The sequence below is a fragment of the Olea europaea genome, unplaced genomic scaffold (genome assembly GCF_002742605.1).
Source record: "Olea europaea var. sylvestris unplaced genomic scaffold, O_europaea_v1 scaffold1609, whole genome shotgun sequence".
Classification (NCBI taxonomy): domain Eukaryota; kingdom Viridiplantae; phylum Streptophyta; class Magnoliopsida; order Lamiales; family Oleaceae; genus Olea; species Olea europaea.
The window spans coordinates 71,876-91,183 of NW_019233725.1; the positions used below are offsets into that span (position 1 = coordinate 71,876).

Sequence of the window (19,308 nt, forward strand, 5' to 3'; positions counted from 1 at the left end):
ACTGAACTTTGCAAAAATTTCCTAAGAGGTCACTCAACTCAGTGATGTATGGGGTTATTTTTTGCAAAGTTCAGTGACCTCTCGGGAAACACTTGAAGTTCGGTGACCTCTTAGGTAACATTTGGCAAAGTTCAGTGACCTCCCAAGAAACATTTGAAGTTCGGTGACCTCCCAAATTACATTTCGCAAAGTTCAGTGACTATTGGGGTAATTAACCCACCAAAAACAGAAAGAAAAGAATATAAAAATAAAAAATAAAAATTCGTCATCTTATTCTACCCCACGCCCTACCCACAGCCATCGTCACCATCACTACAAAGCTACCATGTCATTTTTCCAATAATTTCATCAACTTTGCCATAGGGATACCATCTTTTCTCACTGTCATAGATCTAAAAATACTATTCACCCCTCCGTGTTCGTATTTTAGAATTACTAAACAAAAAAACATGTTGATATGGAAAAATCATGTAATTGTCAAATTTGAAGGAAGCTTATCTCTCTAAGATCAATCGTTGTCGAAAAGCATCTACGCCTTCACCTCCATTGAGTCCACAAATTCATTAAATTAATGGTTATAATTCTTTGTCAAATATATTGTCAAAAATCGTAGTAGATTTAGAAACTCTGTTAAACGAGTAATTCGGTAAAATTAATATTTTTATTTCCATATTTAGATGTGGTTTCGTTTTTAATTTAAGAAGATAAAGGATGATCCATTAATGTATTAGAGACTATTTTTAAATTTGAGTTCCGGTCTATAAAACATCAATGACACATAGACCAAAAGTCTTTCAATATCCTATTTAGCAGTCCATAGAGAGGATTGGAGATGCTATAATTTCACGCTGTCTTCACACGAATTCAACCAAAGATTTTAACTTCTTTTTTAATCTTGTCCAATCTGACCTATTAAATATGCAAAAAATAATTCAACTCTAGAAAATTAGTTTCAAATATTAATTCAAGTGCTGAAACTTTTTCAGACTACATTTAATTGCTAACATGCCAATCTCATGGCTTTATGAAGTTACAATAGATTTCTGCTTATAAAATGGATTAACCTGTTTTATTGAGGTATGATTTTCTAGGATTAATATCCAGTGCAAGTTGAAACAATGGCATCATCATTTATTTTTATTTGTTGCATTAGTTTTTAGTATAATTTTATTTCTTTCTCTGCAGAAGTCCGACTTCCTACATTTCATTCCTTCCATTTTTTTTGTTCAGTTCAAACATTAGATGGAGACGCTTTTATTATATTTTTCGCGCTTAAATAAATGCAGAGGAGAGCCCAAAATACAAGCAGAGACTTGAATAGGGCCCCTATGCCTTCTGAACGATAAATACTGTGATAGTTTTACACTGTTTTCACACAATCAATACTAATACAGTATGATGAAGGTGCTTGGATTGTTTCCATGAAAAGTATCTTGCATAGAAAACTAAAGAACCAACTGATGCATCTTATAATTTACAGGCTAGAAATCTGCATCTTGTTGTCAAGTATGCTCTCCACATCAGCTGCCTGCACCGGGATCATTGACACATGGAGCTAAAACAATATATGAGGAAAACTCCATGAGTTCTGAATAATGCTAGAAATTAAAGCAACTGGGTAAAAAGTATAGTTATAACTGTACGTGAAATAAGTACTCGAGTAAAATTAACTGTCGCCACAAGTCAAATGAAGTACATCGATTCTGAAGCATTTCTAAATATGTCTATACAAAACATTAAGCTGATTCTGGAAAATTTATTGGTGCAAGCTTACGAATAAATTAGGCGTATATTCTACAGTGAGCTTTGATATTTCTAATAATCTTAACTTTAGCAAGCATCAAGCAGCTCCATAATATACATTATTAGCCAAATTTTATGTCTTCTGCCTATCAATTCCATTTTTATAATGCTTATGGCATATAAAAGAAAACATTTCCAAAAGACATCTACAAGCAAATATTCGGACTTTCCTAAGTCAACGAGTAAACGAACTAATTATTCTAATTGGTGCACTTTCATAGGAAAAGAAAGGAAGCGAAATTGTAAACTAACTAGTAACAATCTTAAGGGGGGCATTTTCCAATAAATGTATGCTCACAAAACTAATAAATAGATGACAAGATGACCTTAAACGTGAAGCATATCCATATTCTATGGCTTGGCAGGAGTGACAATATAGATAAGCAGACACTCCTTACATTTCAGATGCCACTTCAGGTTTGATGTCACATAAATAAGGAGCAAATGGTACAAAGTGGTGAAGGAAGGTATATGACACTCTAAACGTGAAGAAAAACATGAAGGCCAGATGTGTCACAGGTCAATAGAAACAGTTCGTGCGTACTGGCAAATAACAAAAATACCTAAACTTTCTGCAGGTGCTTCCACCTCAACCTCTGAAGCAAAGTTTCCTTCCTCACCAAAGTGAAAGTCCGTCATCTGGTCCGGAATAACCCAAGATATGGGAATTGCAGCAACTAACATAAAAATTATTTCAATCAAGCTTAACTATCATCTGACTATGTATGAGACAAAACGGCAAAGAATAAATAAGGAAATATGTTTAACAGAAGGACCTAATATAAACGGAAGTATGACCAGTTACCCATCTCGTAGGGATTAAAATCAGATTTTTAGTAGATTTTGATAAAAGTTAATGAAATGTATGGTTGAAAAGTTGTAGATCCTATGAAATGAGTGATTAAAATTAATTGTTGATTTTGACTTAAATTAAAATTTGGATTTTAATTTATACCAAACATGGGCTTAGTAAGCGAAAATCAAACTTCAAACCTGGTACTAAAGCGCCACTAATCTCAGGTGAAGTAGTAGAAGTAGCACGACGCTTTCGCTCATAATTTTCCTCCATTGGTGCTGGATTTTGAACTAAAATGCGGCAGAGAAACAAAATATGGCAGAGAAAGGAAATATGCTTAACATAAGGAAACTCATATAAAAGAAAATATGAACAGTTAGATAGTAAGAATCAAACTTCAAACCTGGTACCAAAGCGCCACTCATCTCATGTGAAGCAGCAGAAGTAGCACGACGCTTTCGCACATAATTTTCTTCCATTGGTGCTGGAGTTTGAAACAAAATGCAGCAGACGAACAGAACACAGTAGAGAATAAATAGGAAATATATTTAACATAAACACCTAATATATATATAGTTAGAAATCTTAGTAAGCAAGCATCAAACTTCGGACCTGGTACCAAAGCGCCACTCCTCCCATGGGAAGCAGCAGGAGTAGACTTTCGCACATAATTTTCCTCCAATGGTGCTGGATTTTGAAATGAAAACTGTGACTCTTTGACACCCTGATATTCTGGATGTTCATTTAGAAAGCTGGAAAGGGAAACATCAGAAAACATTCAAAATAAATAAAACAAATGAAAGATTCTGAAATCTAAAATTATTCATGCTTCTTACAACGTGTTATAAAAAACCTAAGCAACTGTTAATGATCATCAAGAGATGAATTTTACCTCCGAACTTTCACCATTGATCGAAATCTCTCGCCTGATGGAGCATCATAGTACCTATCAAGAAAAATGAGTCGACTTAGTTCAAGTCAGAATGACATTTCCACTATTTAAAGCCTTAAAAGTAATTGTAACTGAATTGTAAACATACACATCAGAAAATCTTGTGCCTCCTTCAGCTCTTATTCGTAAAATTCGTTGCCAGCCATGAGGAGGCTGAGGAATACCGGGCTTGTCTATCGCCCAATGCCAGCTGCCATCTTTAATAAGATCTGATTCATCATCACATGTTATTTCAGGCCGCCATTCACGAGCCATTTCACAATGGAAAGGCAGTACAGCTATAGTTTCTCTTATCTGTTCATATTTCTGCTTTGTAGGGATGAACCTCCACTTTGAACAGTTGGCACACTGAACGGTATAAGCTCTTACTGAATCCAGCATTTTAAATGTCTTCAGAGACCTGCCAATATGGGAAGGAATGAAATCATTAGAAAGAAGAGAGCATCATAATAGCACAAGAGGAATAATCATTGCAGCAAATTTCATTCGAATTTTTATTTCTAAAAAGATGAAAATCGTAAAGTTTTATTCCAGGGCTTAGTAAGCGAAAATCAAACTTCAAACCTGGTACTAAAGCGCCACTAATCTCAGGTGAAGTAGTAGAAGTAGCACGACGCTTTCGCTCATAATTTTCCTCCATTGGTGCTGGATTTTGAACTAAAATGCGGCAGAGAAACAAAATATGGCAGAGAAAGGAAATATGCTTAACATAAGGAAACTCATATAAAAGAAAATATGAACAGTTAGATAGTAAGAATCAAACTTCAAACCTGGTACCAAAGCGCCACTCATCTCATGTGAAGCAGCAGAAGTAGCACGACGCTTTCGCACATAATTTTCTTCCATTGGTGCTGGAGTTTGAAACAAAATGCAGCAGACGAACAGAACACAGTAGAGAATAAATAGGAAATATATTTAACATAAACACCTAATATATATATAGTTAGAAATCTTAGTAAGCAAGCATCAAACTTCGGACCTGGTACCAAAGCGCCACTCCTCCCATGGGAAGCAGCAGGAGTAGACCGCAAACATTCATGTACAATTATTATGAATTATACAACATTAAATAGCGAATGGTGATCAGCTTACGTGATATCCATACCTCCAATTGGCGGAAAGATTCCGGCGTCGGAATGAAGGCGGCGACGGCAGTACCGGAGCAAAACTGATGCGAGGGTATGAATCTGTGAGAGACTGAAAGTTGTCCTAAAGTGAGTGACGAAAACATTCTAGTGACGTTGACACCCTGATATTCTGGATGTTCATTTAGAAAGCTGGAAAGGGAAACATCAGAAAACATTCAAAATAAATAAAACAAATGAAAGATTCTGAAATCTAAAATTATTCATGCTTCTTACAACGTGTTATAAAAAACCTAAGCAACTGTTAATGATCATCAAGAGATGAATTTTACCTCCGAACTTTCACCATTGATCGAAATCTCTCGCCCGATGGAGCATCATAGTACCTATCAAGAAAAATGAGTCGACTTAGTTCAAGTCAGAATGACATTTCCATTGTTTAAAGCCTTAAAAGTAATTGTAACTGAATTGTAAACATACACATCAGAAAATCTTGTTCCTCCTTCAGCTCTTATTCGTAAAATTCGTTGCCAGCCATGAGGAGGCTGAGGAATACCGGGCTTGTCTATCGCCCAAAGCCAGCTGCCATCTTTAATAAGATCTGATTCATCATCACATGTTATTTCAGGCCGCCATTCACGAGCCATTTCACAATGGAAAGGCAGTACAGCTATAGTTTCTCTTATCTGTTCATATTTCTGCTTTGTAGGGATGAACCTCCACTTTGAACAGTTGGCACACTGAACGGTATAAGCTCTTACTGAATCCAGCATTTTAAATGTCTTCAGAGACCTGCCAATATGGGAAGGAATGAAATCATTAGAAAGAAGAGAGCATCATAATAGCACAAGAGGAATAATCATTGCAGCAAATTTCATTCGAATTTTTATTTCTAAAAAGATGAAAATCGTAAAGTTTTATTCCAGTGTGTGTGCATATTTACTCGTCTTTTTCTTCAGTAAGTTCCGAATTTAAAACAACCACCATCAAGGCAATCTCACAAATAAGAGATGAGTAAAAATACCATGCAATCTCACCTTGAATGAATAATAAAAGTTTCTATGAGTTTTACATTATCTTGAATTCCTTGACCTTACTTGAAAAACATTGAATAATTGAAATTTGGAAACCTAGGTTTCCATTGCAATCATTTCTGTTTTACCAACAAAAGCAAATACGATTGTGTATTAAAATTTCAAACTTGGTATATACGCACGAAAACAGAAGAACCAACTCCCGAAAACAATAAAATTCTGTCAAGACATTAACAGGCCCTAGAAAATAGGAAGAAAAAAATACATAGAAAACTATGAAATGTAAAACAGCTGATAGTAGAATATAAAACAATTGCTAAGAAACACAAAAACAAAAAGAACTATTAGGAAATTAATACAAAAGATTCAGGAAAACCAGACTCTTTAAAAGTGTCACAAAAAGCGAAAATTCACCAAAAATAAATAAATAAATAAATAAAATTATATCAGAACCGGAAAATTTAAAAAGAAAAAAAAATCATCCGTGACAGGTTATAATTTAGAACCCAAAAGAAAAATCAACGTCAAAATTTTCTTTTCAATGCTAAGAGAAGAACATGCAATTCAAACAAAACCCTGGTTAAAAAACTAAACTTTAGATAACCCGATACAGGAGACGCAAACATTCATGTACAATTATTATGAATTATACAACATTAAATAGCGAATGGTGATCAGCTTACGTGATATCCATACCTCCAATTGGCGGAAAGATTCCGGCGTCGGAATGAAGGCGGCGACGGCAGTACCGGAGCAAAACTGATGCGAGGGTATGAATCTGTGAGAGACTGAAAGTTGTCCTAAAGTGAGTGACGAAAACATTCTAGTGACGTTTATATACGGGATATGCATTGAGTAAATAGCATCAAGTGTCCTCATCTTTCATATTATTTGCAAATTCATCCTCTAACCACCTTAACAAAAGTGAAATGATCTAATGAGTATCGATGCTTAACTTATATTAAGTACCGGTGATATGACACATCAATTAATTGGTGAATCATTAAATTCACGGGACGTACCATTAACTTATTCAAGGTGGGTGGATGAATTTAATTGAGGCTCTTCGGGTTGAATAAGATCAATTTGAATTCGAGAAAGGTAAATCGATTAACTAAAAAGAATTCGATCAAACACCTGGATAAGTAAAGAATCTTGATTTGCGAAACACAAAAATATGCTGATATGGAAAAAATCACTTTAACATAATACAGTAATCGTAAAATTTTGCAGGAAGCTTATCCATCCAAGATCAGTTGCTATCAAAAGCACCTACACCTTCACCTCCATTGAGTCCATTGATTTGTTAAACCAATGGTTGAAATTCTTTCTCAAAAATATTTGTCAAAAATCTTAGTAGAAGGAACACTCCCCAAAAAATTGTCACACAAGTCAAGATAAACCGTTTTAAGAAATCCCCTCTCCAATGCAAGCTGACGTGACACATATTTAGACACACTGTTAAACGAATTATTCGACAAAATTAATATTTTATTTCCATATTAGATGTGACCCTGTTTTTATTTTAAGAAAATAAATGATAAACTATAAAGTGTATTACAGTTAAGTTTAAATTTTAGAGTTTGTACGAGATATCAATGACTTATAGATCAAAAGTCTTTCAATTACCTATTTAGTAATCAAAAGAGTGGATTGGAGATCCTATCACGCCGTCTACACGAATACAAACAAAAATTTTAACTTCATTATTGATCTTGTCCAATCTAGCCTATTAAATACGCCAAAAATACTTCAACTCTGGAAAATTAGTTTCAAATATTATTTCAAGTGCTGAATTTTTTTCAAAACTACGCCCCTGTTTGGTACCTATTAAAATTCAAATTTTAATTTAAGTTAAAGTAAACAATTAATTTTAACCATATATATTATGGGTTCCACAACTTTTTAACCACATATTTCATCAACTTTTATCAAAATTTACTAAAAATTTGATTTTAATCTCCACCAAATAGGAGTTACATTTAAATGCTAATATGCCAACTTCATGGCTTTAGGAAGTTACAATAGATTTCTACTTATAAAATGGCATTCTTGAATAGCCCATCTTTATTGAGGTATGATTTTGAAAGATTAGTAGCCATTGCAAGTTGAAACAATGACATCATCATGCTACACGTATATAATAGTGTACATATGGGTTTACACTCTTCTCATATGAAAGGAGGTCCATATATAATAAATTATGTGTGGCCCCCCTCCACGTGAGAAGGGTGTAACCCATGTGTACACCTTTGAGGTGTACAAGCAACATTACCCTTAATTTATTTGCCTCATTAGTTTTTAGTATAATTTTATTTATTATTCTGCAGAAGTCTGGCTTCCTATATTTCATTCCATCCAATTTTTTTGTTCAATTCAAACATTAGATGGCGATGTGTTTATAATATTTTTCGCGCTTAAATAAACGCAGAGGAAGGCACAAAATACAAGCAAAGACTCGGATAGAGCCCTATGCGATAGTTTTACATTGTTTTCACACAATCAATATTAATACAGCACGATAAAGGTGCTTGGATTGTTTCCATGAAAAGTATTTTGCATAGAAAACTAAAGAACTAACTGATGCATCTTATAATTTAGAAGCCATACGATGAACTAGAATTTTGCATCTTGTTGGGAAGCATGCCCTCAACATTTGCCGCCTGCACCGGGATCATTGACACATGGAGCTAAAACAATATATGAGGAAACCTCCATTAGTTTTGAATAGTGCAAGAAATTAAAGTAACTCAGTAGTAAGTATAGTTATAACAGTACATTGAATAAGCGCTGAAGTTAAATTAGTTTTCCCTCTAAAAAATAAAACGGATGAATCATGTTCCATACTAGGTGAAAACTCAAAAATGTAAATGCAGCCACACACCATAGTCTAAACTCACCTCACCAATACGTTTGAGACACTCAATGCACAGTTCAAGTTGAAAGCTCTGAATATTAAACCTCAATCCCAGCAGTTAATCTATCAAGTTTATGTCTGAGCATCAACTAAGCACTAAGAAAAATTGCGTGATTAAGTTTGTCCTGCATACTAATTAGATTATCCCATCGAACAAATTTCCAAATATGAGATACTTCGCATAACAGAACAAGTAATGCTAGAAATGACCTTCTTGCTATTTGAAGTGCTTTTTTACAAAGTACTGAATTGGACACGAAAACAAGATTTTAGCTTATTTTTTTACATAACATGCCACGAATGTAGTACTAACTCTCGCCACAAGTAAAATGAAGTATATCGATTGTGAAGCATTACTAAATATGTCTATACAAAATATAAAGCTGTTTCTGGAAAATTTATTAGTGCATGCTTACAAATAAATTTGGTGTATATTCCACATTGGGCTTTGATATTTCTCATAATCTTAACTTTAGCAAGCATCATGCAGCTCCATAATATATATTGATAGCCAAATTTTATGTCTTTTGCCTATCAATTCCATTTTCATATTGTTTATGGCATATAAAAAAAAAAAATTTTTCCAGAAGACATCTACTAGCAAATATTTGGACTTTGCTAAGTCAATGAGTAAACTAATTAATTATTCTAATTGGTGCACTTTCATAGGAAAAGAAAGGAAGCGAAATTGTAAACTAACTAGTAACCATCTTAATGGGGATATTTTCCAATAAATATATGCTCACAAAACTAATAAATGGGTGATAAATAGATGACAAGATAACCTTAAACATGAAACATATCCATATTCTATGGCATGGTAGGAGTGACAATATAGATAAGTAGCACTTTTTACATTTCAGATGCCATTTTAGGTTTCATGTCACATAAATGAGGAGCAAATGGTACAAACTGGTGAAGGAAGGTACATGACACTAAAACATCAAGGCACGAATGTTCGGCCCAAGTGTGTTTAAGCTGTGACCGCCTCCGGATTTATCTAGGTGGTGAACTAGCGGGAAAGGTCGCCATTTCCCAGGATTAGTCAGGCAAAGCTTGGACATCTGAGTTATAAAAATAAAAATAAAAAAACACGAAGGCCAGATGTGTCACAGGACAACAGAAACAGTTCATGCGTTTGGGCAAATAATAAATTACCTAAACTTTCTGCAAGTGCCTTTGCCCCAACCTCTGAAGCAAAGTTTCCTTCCTCACCAAAGTGAAAGTCCGTCATCTGGTCCGGAGTAACCCAAGATATGGAAATTGTAGCAACTAACATAAAAATTATTTAAATCAAGCTTAACTATCATCTGACTATGTATGAAACAAAATGCAGCAAGAATAAATAAGGAAATATGTTTAATGGAAGGACCTAATATAAAAGAAAATATGACCAATTATAAATCCTAGCCCCTGTTTGGTTGGAATTAAAATCAGTTTTTCAATAGATTTTGATAAAAGTTAATGAAATGTATGGTTGAAAAGTTGTGGATCCTATGAAAGAAATGGTTAAAATTAATTGTTGATTTTGACTTAGATTAAAATTTGGATTTTAATTTATAGCAAACATGGGCTTGGTAAATAAACATCAAACTTCAAACCTGGTACTAAAGCGTCACTCATCTCACATGAAGCAGTAAAAGTAGCACGACGCTTTCGCTCATAATTTTCCTCCATTGGTGCTGGATTTTAAATAAAACGCAACAGAGAAACAAAATATGGCAGGGAAGAATTGAGTAAATATGTTTAACATAAGCCCTCATATAAAAGAAAATATGATCAGTTAGATAGTAAGAATCAAACCTCAAACCTGGTACCAAAGTGCCACTCATCTTATGTGAAGTAGCAGAAGTAGCATGACGCTTTTGCACATAATTTTCTTCCATGGGCGCTGGAGTTTGAAACAAATGCAGTAAACAAATAAAACACGATAGATAATAAATAAGGAAGTATATTTAACATAAACACCTAATATAAAAGAAAATATGAATAGTTAAAAGATCTCAATAAGCAAGCATCAAACTTCTGACCTCGTACCAAAGCGCCAATCGTCCCATGTGAAGCAGGAGTAGACTTTCGCACATAATTTTCCTCCATTGGTACTAGATTTTGAAATGAAAACTGTGACTTTGTTACACCCTGATATTCTAGATGTTCATTCAGAAAACTAGAAAAGGGAAATCATCAGAAAACATTCAATATAAATAAAAAAATGAAAGATTCTGAAATCTAAAATTATTCATGCATCTTACAACGTGTTATAAAAAATGTAAGCAACCGTTTGTCATGGAAATACCTCGAGAAATCTTGATCTTGGACTTAGAAAACACCCAAACGAACACCACTTAACCTCGGCTCGACCCAAAACTTTCACACTTGATTGTCACAAGTTTCACTCCACAAAGGAGACTATGGTGGTGGTATATGCAATCCACAAAGGAAGGAGAAAGATGAAGGAAGACACCAAAATGCTCCAAGCTCTCTAACTCCAAAGAAAGCCATCTGTCTCTCTTTTTTCTTCTCTCTTGCATGCGCGCACACACACACACACACACACACACAAAAAGACACGACTAGGAACAAAACATATATAGCAAGACCTTAGGTCACTCATATGGATTGGGCCATAGTCTTTTCTACAAATGGGCTACCACTTAATTACAAATAAATGGACCACACAATCCAAAACCATCCAACTTAAACTTGGGCCATCCAAAAGCACAGGTCGTTTTTTAGTCGAGCCAAATCCATGGTGTCGATAAATTATCCGACAAATGTTTTAAATCATCACCCGAATGTATCAAAAAGCCCAACACTGTTAATGGTCATCATAAATGAATTTTACCTCTGAACTTTACCACTGATCGAAATCTCTCGCCCGATGGAGCACCATAGTTCCTATCAAGAAAAATGAGTCCACTTAGTTAAAGTCAGAATGACATTTCCACTGTTTAAAGCCTTAAAAGTAATTGTAACTGAATTGCAAACACACACATCAGAAAATCGTGTGCTTCCTTCAGCTCTTATTCGTAAAATTCGTTGCCAGCCATGAGGAGGTTGAGGAATACCGGGCTTGTCTATTGCCCAACCTTAGCTTCCATCTTTAATAAGATCTGATTCATCATCACATGTTATTTCAGGTCGCCATTCAAAGAGCTGTTCCACAATAGAAAGGCAGTACAGCTACAGTTTCTCTTATGTGCTCATATTTCTGCTTTGTAGGGATGAACCTCCACTTTGAACAGTTGGCACACTGAACAGTATAAGCTCCTACTGAATCCAGTATTTTAAATGTCTTCAGAGAACTGCCAATATGGGAAGGAATGAAATCATTTGAAAGAAGAGAACATCATAATAGCACAAGAGGAATATTGATTGCAGCAAATCTCATTGGAATTTTTATTATATCTAAAAAGATGAAAATTGTAAAATTTTATTCTAGTCTACGTGCATCTTTACTTCTCTTTTCTTCAGGAAGTTTTGAGTTCAAAACAACCACCATCAAGCAATCTTACAAATAAGATATGAGGAAAAATACTATGCAATCTCACCTTGAAGAACAAAAGTTCCTATGAGTTTCTACATTATTTTAAATCCTTTGACCTTACTTGAAAAATATGGAATAATTGAAATTCGGAAACTTAGGTTTCCATTACAATCATTTCTGTTTGACCACAAAAGAAAATATGATCGTGTATCAAAATTTCAAACTTGGTATATAAATGAAAACAAAAGAACCAACTCCCGAAAACAATAAAATTCTGTCAAGACGTACAGGCCCTAGAAATATATAGTTGAAAATGGAAGGACAAAAATACAAAGACAACTATGAAATGTAACAGCTGATAGTAGAATATAGACACATGGCTAAGAAACCCAAAACCAAAAAGAACTATTTGGAAACTAATACAAAAGATTTAGGAAAACCAGACTCTTTAAAAGTGTCACAAAAAGCGAAAATTCGCCCAAAAAAAATTCATATCAGTACCAGAAAATTTAAATAGAGAAAAAAAAATCATCTGTCATGAGTTATAATTTAGAACCTAAAAGAAAAATCAACTGTTGAAAAATAATGGCAATGAAGAAGAGAATATAAAAATATATCAATGAAGGCTCGAACATGAAATTAATCTCGCTGTCCTCAAACGTTATTTGCCTCATTTCTAAAAGATTTTAAGAATTTTCGGCAAACCGTTCGTAGGATTAAACAAGCCTTGATGTGAAGAACACCAAAAGCAAAAAATGTAACTTCACAATGAACAAGTGAAAATTGGGATGATTATGTGATAATTTCCTGAATATTTGGAAGAATAATTTGGGGATAAAATTATTTGCAAATTCATCCTCTAACCACCTTATCATAAGTGAAATGATCTAATGAGCACCGGTGCTTAACTTATATTAAGTACCGGTGATATAACACACCAATTAATTGGTGAATAATTAAATTCACGGGACCTACCATTAACTTATTCAAGGTTGGTGGATGAATTTAATTGAGGCTCTTCGGGTTGAATAAGATCAATTTGAATTCGAGAAAGGTAAATCAATTAATTAAACAGAATTCAATCAAACACCTGGATAAGTAAAGAATCTTGATTTTCAACACAAAAATATACTGATATGGAAAAAATCACTTTAACATAATAAATTTTGCAGGAAGCTTATCCCTCCGAGATCAATTGCTGTCAAAAGCACCTACACCTTCACCTCCGTTGAGTCCATTGATTTGTTAAACCAATGGTTGAAATTCTTTATCAAAAATATCTGTCAAAAATCTTAGTAGGAGGAACACTCCCCAAAAAATTGTCACACAAGTAAAGATAAATTGTTTTAAGAAATCCCCTCCCCAATGCAAGCTGACGTGACATAGGTTTAGACACATTGTTAAACGAATTATTTGACAAAATTAGTATTTTATTTCCATATTAGATGTGACCCTGTTTTTATTTTAAGAAAATAAATGATAAAGTATAAAGTGTATTACAATTAAGTTTAAGCCTCATTATCTCACGTTAAATTACATTATTTGCAAATTTTCAACCCACTTTTTTGACTCAGGTGGAAGCCACCTCTGTAAACTCATTTATCAGTTTGCAGATAGCCCATTTTTCAAAGTGAACGTTAGGGCTAAAAGGACAATTCTCTCCACATGGCTACACCAATTTACCAATATGCCCCTTCCTTGATATTTTGTAGCCAAAGTCACGATTTGCTCTCAGATTTTGCACAGTTTCTCCTTCCATTTGAAGACGGTCCCCAAATTCAATCCGTGCAGTCACCGGACAACTCAAATTCATCGACTCTGTCGACGTTAGGATACCGTTTAACACGCCTGGACCTAAACCCCTTTGACGAGAAAGTCGAAGATCTGCCGATCTGTCGTCCTACGACACGAACACCTATTGCCACGCCCGAACTTTCGATGGCACCTCTACTCTCGTTTTCATGGAATGGACGACGAAGGCTCGCACTAGGGCTACTTTCCAGCGAACATGGTACATTTCTACCCCCGACTCCAAACTTCCACCCTTTTGTGAACATCTTGTGTTCGAAACTTGCAGCCATTGAAGGCTCTGTTTTCGTCAATTCGTGCCCTTTCACTTCTGTATCTGCCATTTAACCATGTTTCTTTGTCATTCATAGAGCTACAACACCACGGGGATAGAGCCAATACCTGCAGCAACTCCTTTTCGACGATCTGACAGGAGGATCGACACCCGAAAGTGTGCAAAGTGGGATCCCCAAGAACACCACATTTTCATCTCCATGGCAGAGCACATAACTGCCGAAGGACATCGTCGTGGTAAATGCTTTACGACTGTTGGATGGGAGCGCATCTGGGAATTGTTCAACAAACGTGCCGGGGAGGATTGGACAGTCACTCAACTGAAGAACCACTGGAGCGTTATACGAACGAATCACAAGCTCCTGATGGAGTTGCTTCGATTTTCGGGGATTCACTACGAGCTGAACTCAGGGGGCAGAATCAAAGCAAATGATTGGTTGTGGGAGCAGAAAATAAAGGTAATGCACTCTGCAAAATCCATTTCTCCGCTTCAACATTCATATGGTTGCCTCTGTTTCAACGGTAATGTGTTGTTGCACAACCTTGATTCGAAAATGTTAAGTTAGAATTTCGTAATGTTTTGCCTGCTGTCACATTCTCGTGTCCATATGCATTGTGTGGTAGCCATATCCATTGTTGTATGAGAATAGTGATTTGGTCCATCACCTTAAGTAAACACAATACGATAAAAATGTCTTATAATGGTAACTACCAATACGCATGATGCATCCTGCATTTGTGAGTATCTAAAACGCCTGCATGATTTTTGTGCTTCCATGACTGGTTTATTGCCCGTGAGGATTGTACTCAACCATAACGTTTCTGTCATTCGTGTGCAGTAATGTTGCGGGTCGTTCTGTGTGCTTCCATAACTGGTTTGCTACATATGAGATGTGTGCTTAACTGGAACATTTTTGGATTCGTACTGTGTTCTAACCACGTGTTCATATCTTTTGTGCAGGAGAATCCGAAGTACGGCAAGTTCCGCTATAACGACAACAACGAAATTTTCCACACATATGGAAAACTGTTTGGTGCCACTCAAGACTCCACGAAGTACGCATTAACACCGATGAAACTGTCACAACACGATCTCGATGTGAGCTCGAACTGCGATGCACAAGTAGATTTCAATGACATGCTGCTGATCAATGCAGAGACTACGGACTCATGTGACGGGCCGGCGGAGGGCAGATTGAACTCTTTGATGGACATTTTCGTTGGTCGAAGTGGTGAGAAGCGTAGAGGAAAGTAGGTGTAGGGGACGGGGAAGAAGAAGAAGTTCGGAGCGAGGGAGGTATTCGAATCTGGGGACAATTTGGCCAGTGCGTCACGGGAGTTTGCATCTATCCTTCGCTCCCGGGACAAAGGTATGATGACAATAGCGGAATGCATGAATGATTTGCTGTCTACCGCCCTCGTCTAATGTGGGGACGAGCTTCATTTGTTCGCTTTGTGGTTCTTTCGTGACGTCACCAACCGTGTAGCGTATGCTGCCGCTGAAATGTCGCAGCTTCGTTTTGCGTGGATGCAGTACTATTTCAAACGCGACAAGGAGTCGAAGGAAGCAAAGTCGTCGAGGGCTCGGTGTAAATTGTAGTTGACTGTTGCTTGTGTATGTGTGAGTTTATTATGTAGGTCCAATTGTTTGTATTCGTATGTGTTACCAGTAATTTTGGGTATTTCCTACCGTCGTATGTCGTGTGTCTAGACTTGGAGACATGTTGTTCCCGTTTTGTAATAATTATAGTCTACGTGTGTGTGGGGTCACTGCATGAACTTTTTTTTATGTATTATCTATGAAAGCATGCATGAGGAATATATTCCCTGTACCATGCAGAGAATATATTCCTCTTTTGAAATTGGCCACTCCTGTTAACCTCTAGTATAGTTGCATAAACGTGTGGTGGGTGTCTATTGGTCATGCTATAACATATTCCCACTTTAAAAGGCCTTGCAACAAATGTAAATGGAACTTACTTGTAAGTTGGCAGAGAGTGGAACAATAATTCATTTGGGATGGCAATATAAGCATCCCAAGTCCTCTTGTAGTATCATAGCCTCTGCTAGCCAATACGTTGTTATTGCAGATGACGGACGACTCTCCTCGTAGTTCGTCTTTCAAAACGGACTGCAGTATCACTTTACTCTCCAGTTTGGACGAAGAGTTGGATGATGATATCGTGCAGCAGATGGAAGATGACGTATTGGAATGGCTACAGTACTATCGAATCACTGAACGCGTTGTGCGAGATTACCACTTACCGAGCAGGGAGCAGCGATTCTTATTTCCTACGACACGCAGCGGGCATATTTTCATGTTGCAGAATATGCATGTGTACCCGCAAACATGCTTCCAGGAGTTTCGAATGTATCCCCCCATGTTCACACACTTCACTCATACCCTTCACGATCATTACGGATTGACGAGCAGTTTAAACGTAGATATATTCGAACAAGTTGGAATGTTCCTATGCATTTTAGCACACGGGAAAGGATATCGCCAAGTTCAAATCCTGTTCGGTCATTCTTTACAAACCATTTCACAGTATTTCAGGCCCGTCCTTCGCTGCATTGTCGCGTTAGGAGCCGACATTATAAAACCACACCATGACTACAATGACGACGTGCTTCATCACCGTCCGAACCATGCCCAGTATCAACTGTTTTAGGTTAGGTCCTCCCTATCATTTGCGTGACAAAGTGCTCATTTTTTATGTTAACTATTTCCTTGCTAAACTGTTGTTTTGCGTGCAGGACTACATAGGTACAATTGATGGCACGCACATTCGCGTGGTTCTGTTGCGACATAAAATGACGGACTTCATCGGTAAGAAAGGATATCCAACTTAGAACGTGCTCACCGTTTACGATTTCAACTTGTGCTTTACGTTCGTAATGCCTAGAACACCTGGGAATGCCCACGATAGCCGTATTCTGGCTCGTTTAGCCCGGACGTGAGTTTTTTGGAACCGAGGAATGGGAATTACTACTTAGTGGACTTAAGTTTTGCACACTGACCGGGGTACATGGCCCTGTACAAAGGATCCGACGTACGGTATCACTTTCAGAAATTTTGAAACAACAGTGGTGGTCGATGACGTCTTTGAAATTCACGCGAGAGGTTTAATTTCCATCACTCTTCCTGCCGTAATGTAATTGAGCGGACGTTCGACGTTTGGAAGCAAAGATGGAAAATTCTTGATTGAATGCTGGGCTACTCATTCAGAGCGCAAACTTTTGTTGTCGTGGCAATGATGGCCGTTCATAATTTTTTGCGACGACATGGAAGCCTTGACGAAGGATTTCGCAGAGCAGAGGAAGCGGAGGACGAGGAAGTTGAGGTCGACCTCCCAAATGAGGACGACAAAATTGCAGCCGAAGAACATGCGATTGGGGAAGAGGATGTACCGTGGATACGACTTCACGACTATATGGCTGAAGCCCTTTAGTACTGATATTTTCATCCGAAACGTGGGACACCGTTCAGAGTAAGAATTTGACTATGAAAATGTATTATCTGAACGTGTGGAAAAAATGGTCATGCGTGGAAAATGGGTGTCGTTGCGTCCAAACACAACGAATGTGGAAAAAATATAAAAAAAAATGCATGGGTTATGTAAACGTGGTCAACTTATCTAATTTTGAAATAAATAGGTCCTACCTTGTCTTCTCATTTGCTGTTGTTTGTCTTGTATGGATAATTCAAGTCCATAATTGCGGCTACCAGTAGGAGTAGTTGGGAGGACAAAGTGGTAATTTTGTGCTACACAAATTTACGTGCTATAAGATGTGATGTCTAAATTGTTTGGTGGTGGCCCCCACGTTTCACATTGAAATTTGCAAATAATGTAATTTAATGTGACATAATGGGGCTCAAACATGGGCTAAATTTTAGAGTTTGTTTACGAGATATCAATGACATATAGATCAAAAGTCTTTCAATTACCTATTTGTAATCAAAAGAGTGGATTGGAGATTCTATCGCGCTGTCTACACATGAATAGAAACAAAAATTTTAACTTTATTATTGATCTTGTCCAACCTAGCCTATTAAATACGCCAAAAATACTTCAACTCTAGAAAATTAGATTCAAATATTATTTCAAGTGCTGAAATTTTTCAAAACTAGCCCCTGTTTGGTACCTATTAAAATTCAGATTTTAATTTAAGTTAAAGTCAGCTTTTAATTTTAACCACATATTTCATGGGTCCCACAACTTTTTAATCACACATTTCACCAATTTTTGTCAAAATTTATTAAAATTCTAATTTTTAATCTCCACCAAACAAGGGCTACATTTAAATGCTAATATGCCAACTTCATGGCTTTAGGAAGTTACAATAGATTTCTACTTATAAAATGGCATTCTTGAATAGCCTATCTTTATTGAGGTATGATTTTAAAAGATTAGTAGCCATTGCGAATTGAAACAATGGCATCATCATGCTACACGTATATAATAGTGTACACATGAGTTTACACTCTCCTCACATGGAAGGAGGTACACATATAATAAATTATGCGTGGCCCCCCTCCACGTGAGAAGGGTGTAATCCGTGTGTATACCTTGAGGTGTAGAAGCAACATTACCCTTAATTTTATTTACCGTATTAGTTTTTAGTATAATTTCATTTCTTATTCTACAGAAGTCTGGCTTCCTATATTTCATTCCATCCAATTGTTTTGTTCAATTCAAACATTAGATGGAAATGCGTTTATTATATTTTTCGCGCTTAAATAAACGCAGAGGAAGGCACAAAATACAAGCAAAGACTCGAATAGAGCCCTCATGCCTTCTAAAAGATATATACTGCGATAGTTTTACATTGTTTTCACACAATCAATATTAATACAGCACGATGAAGGTGCTTGGATTGTTTCCATGAAAAGTATTTTGCATAGAAAACTAAAGAACCAACTGATGCTTCTTATAATTTAGAAGCCATAAGATGAACTAGAATTCTGCATCTTGTTGGGAAGTATGCTCTCAACATTTGCTGCTTGCATGGGGATCATTGACACATGGAGCTAAAACAATATATGAGGAAACCACCATTAGTTCTGAATAGTGCAAGAAATTAAAGTAACTCCGTAATAAGTATAGTTATAACTGTACATTGAATAAGCGCTGAAGTTAAATTAGTTTTC

The 19,308-nt window shown here is 36.3% G+C and overlaps 2 protein-coding genes across 3 annotated transcripts; both read right to left on the minus strand.

Moving 5' to 3' along the window:
- Positions 1 to 1,300: 1,300 nt before the first annotated feature.
- LOC111377140 lies at positions 1,301 to 6,462 on the minus strand. Its single transcript, XM_023000199.1, has 12 exons — positions 6,367 to 6,462; positions 5,117 to 5,428; positions 4,969 to 5,022; positions 4,792 to 4,828; positions 4,657 to 4,760; positions 3,640 to 3,951; positions 3,492 to 3,545; positions 3,212 to 3,351; positions 3,003 to 3,083; positions 2,797 to 2,889; positions 2,367 to 2,480; positions 1,301 to 1,555 (listed from the first exon to the last, which is right to left on the minus strand). The coding sequence occupies exons 2-12, from the start codon at positions 5,407 to 5,409 to the stop codon at positions 1,521 to 1,523; spliced, it is 1,317 nt and encodes a 438-aa protein (XP_022855967.1). The 5' UTR covers positions 5,410 to 5,428; positions 6,367 to 6,462; the 3' UTR covers positions 1,301 to 1,520.
- Positions 6,463 to 8,202: 1,740 nt separating this feature from the next.
- LOC111377142 lies at positions 8,203 to 10,815 on the minus strand. 2 transcript variants are annotated; one of them, XM_023000201.1, is made up of 4 exons: positions 10,618 to 10,815; positions 10,398 to 10,478; positions 9,746 to 9,859; positions 8,203 to 8,360 (listed from the first exon to the last, which is right to left on the minus strand). In XM_023000201.1, exons 1-4 carry the CDS (start codon positions 10,682 to 10,684, stop codon positions 8,320 to 8,322), a joined length of 303 nt encoding a protein of 100 aa, XP_022855969.1. In that variant the 5' UTR covers positions 10,685 to 10,815; the 3' UTR covers positions 8,203 to 8,319. The 2 variants fall into 2 exon arrangements, with proteins under 2 accessions (XP_022855969.1, XP_022855970.1); XM_023000202.1 differs by lacking the exon at positions 8,203 to 8,360 and adding an exon at positions 9,339 to 9,651.
- Positions 10,816 to 19,308: the final 8,493 nt, after the last annotated feature.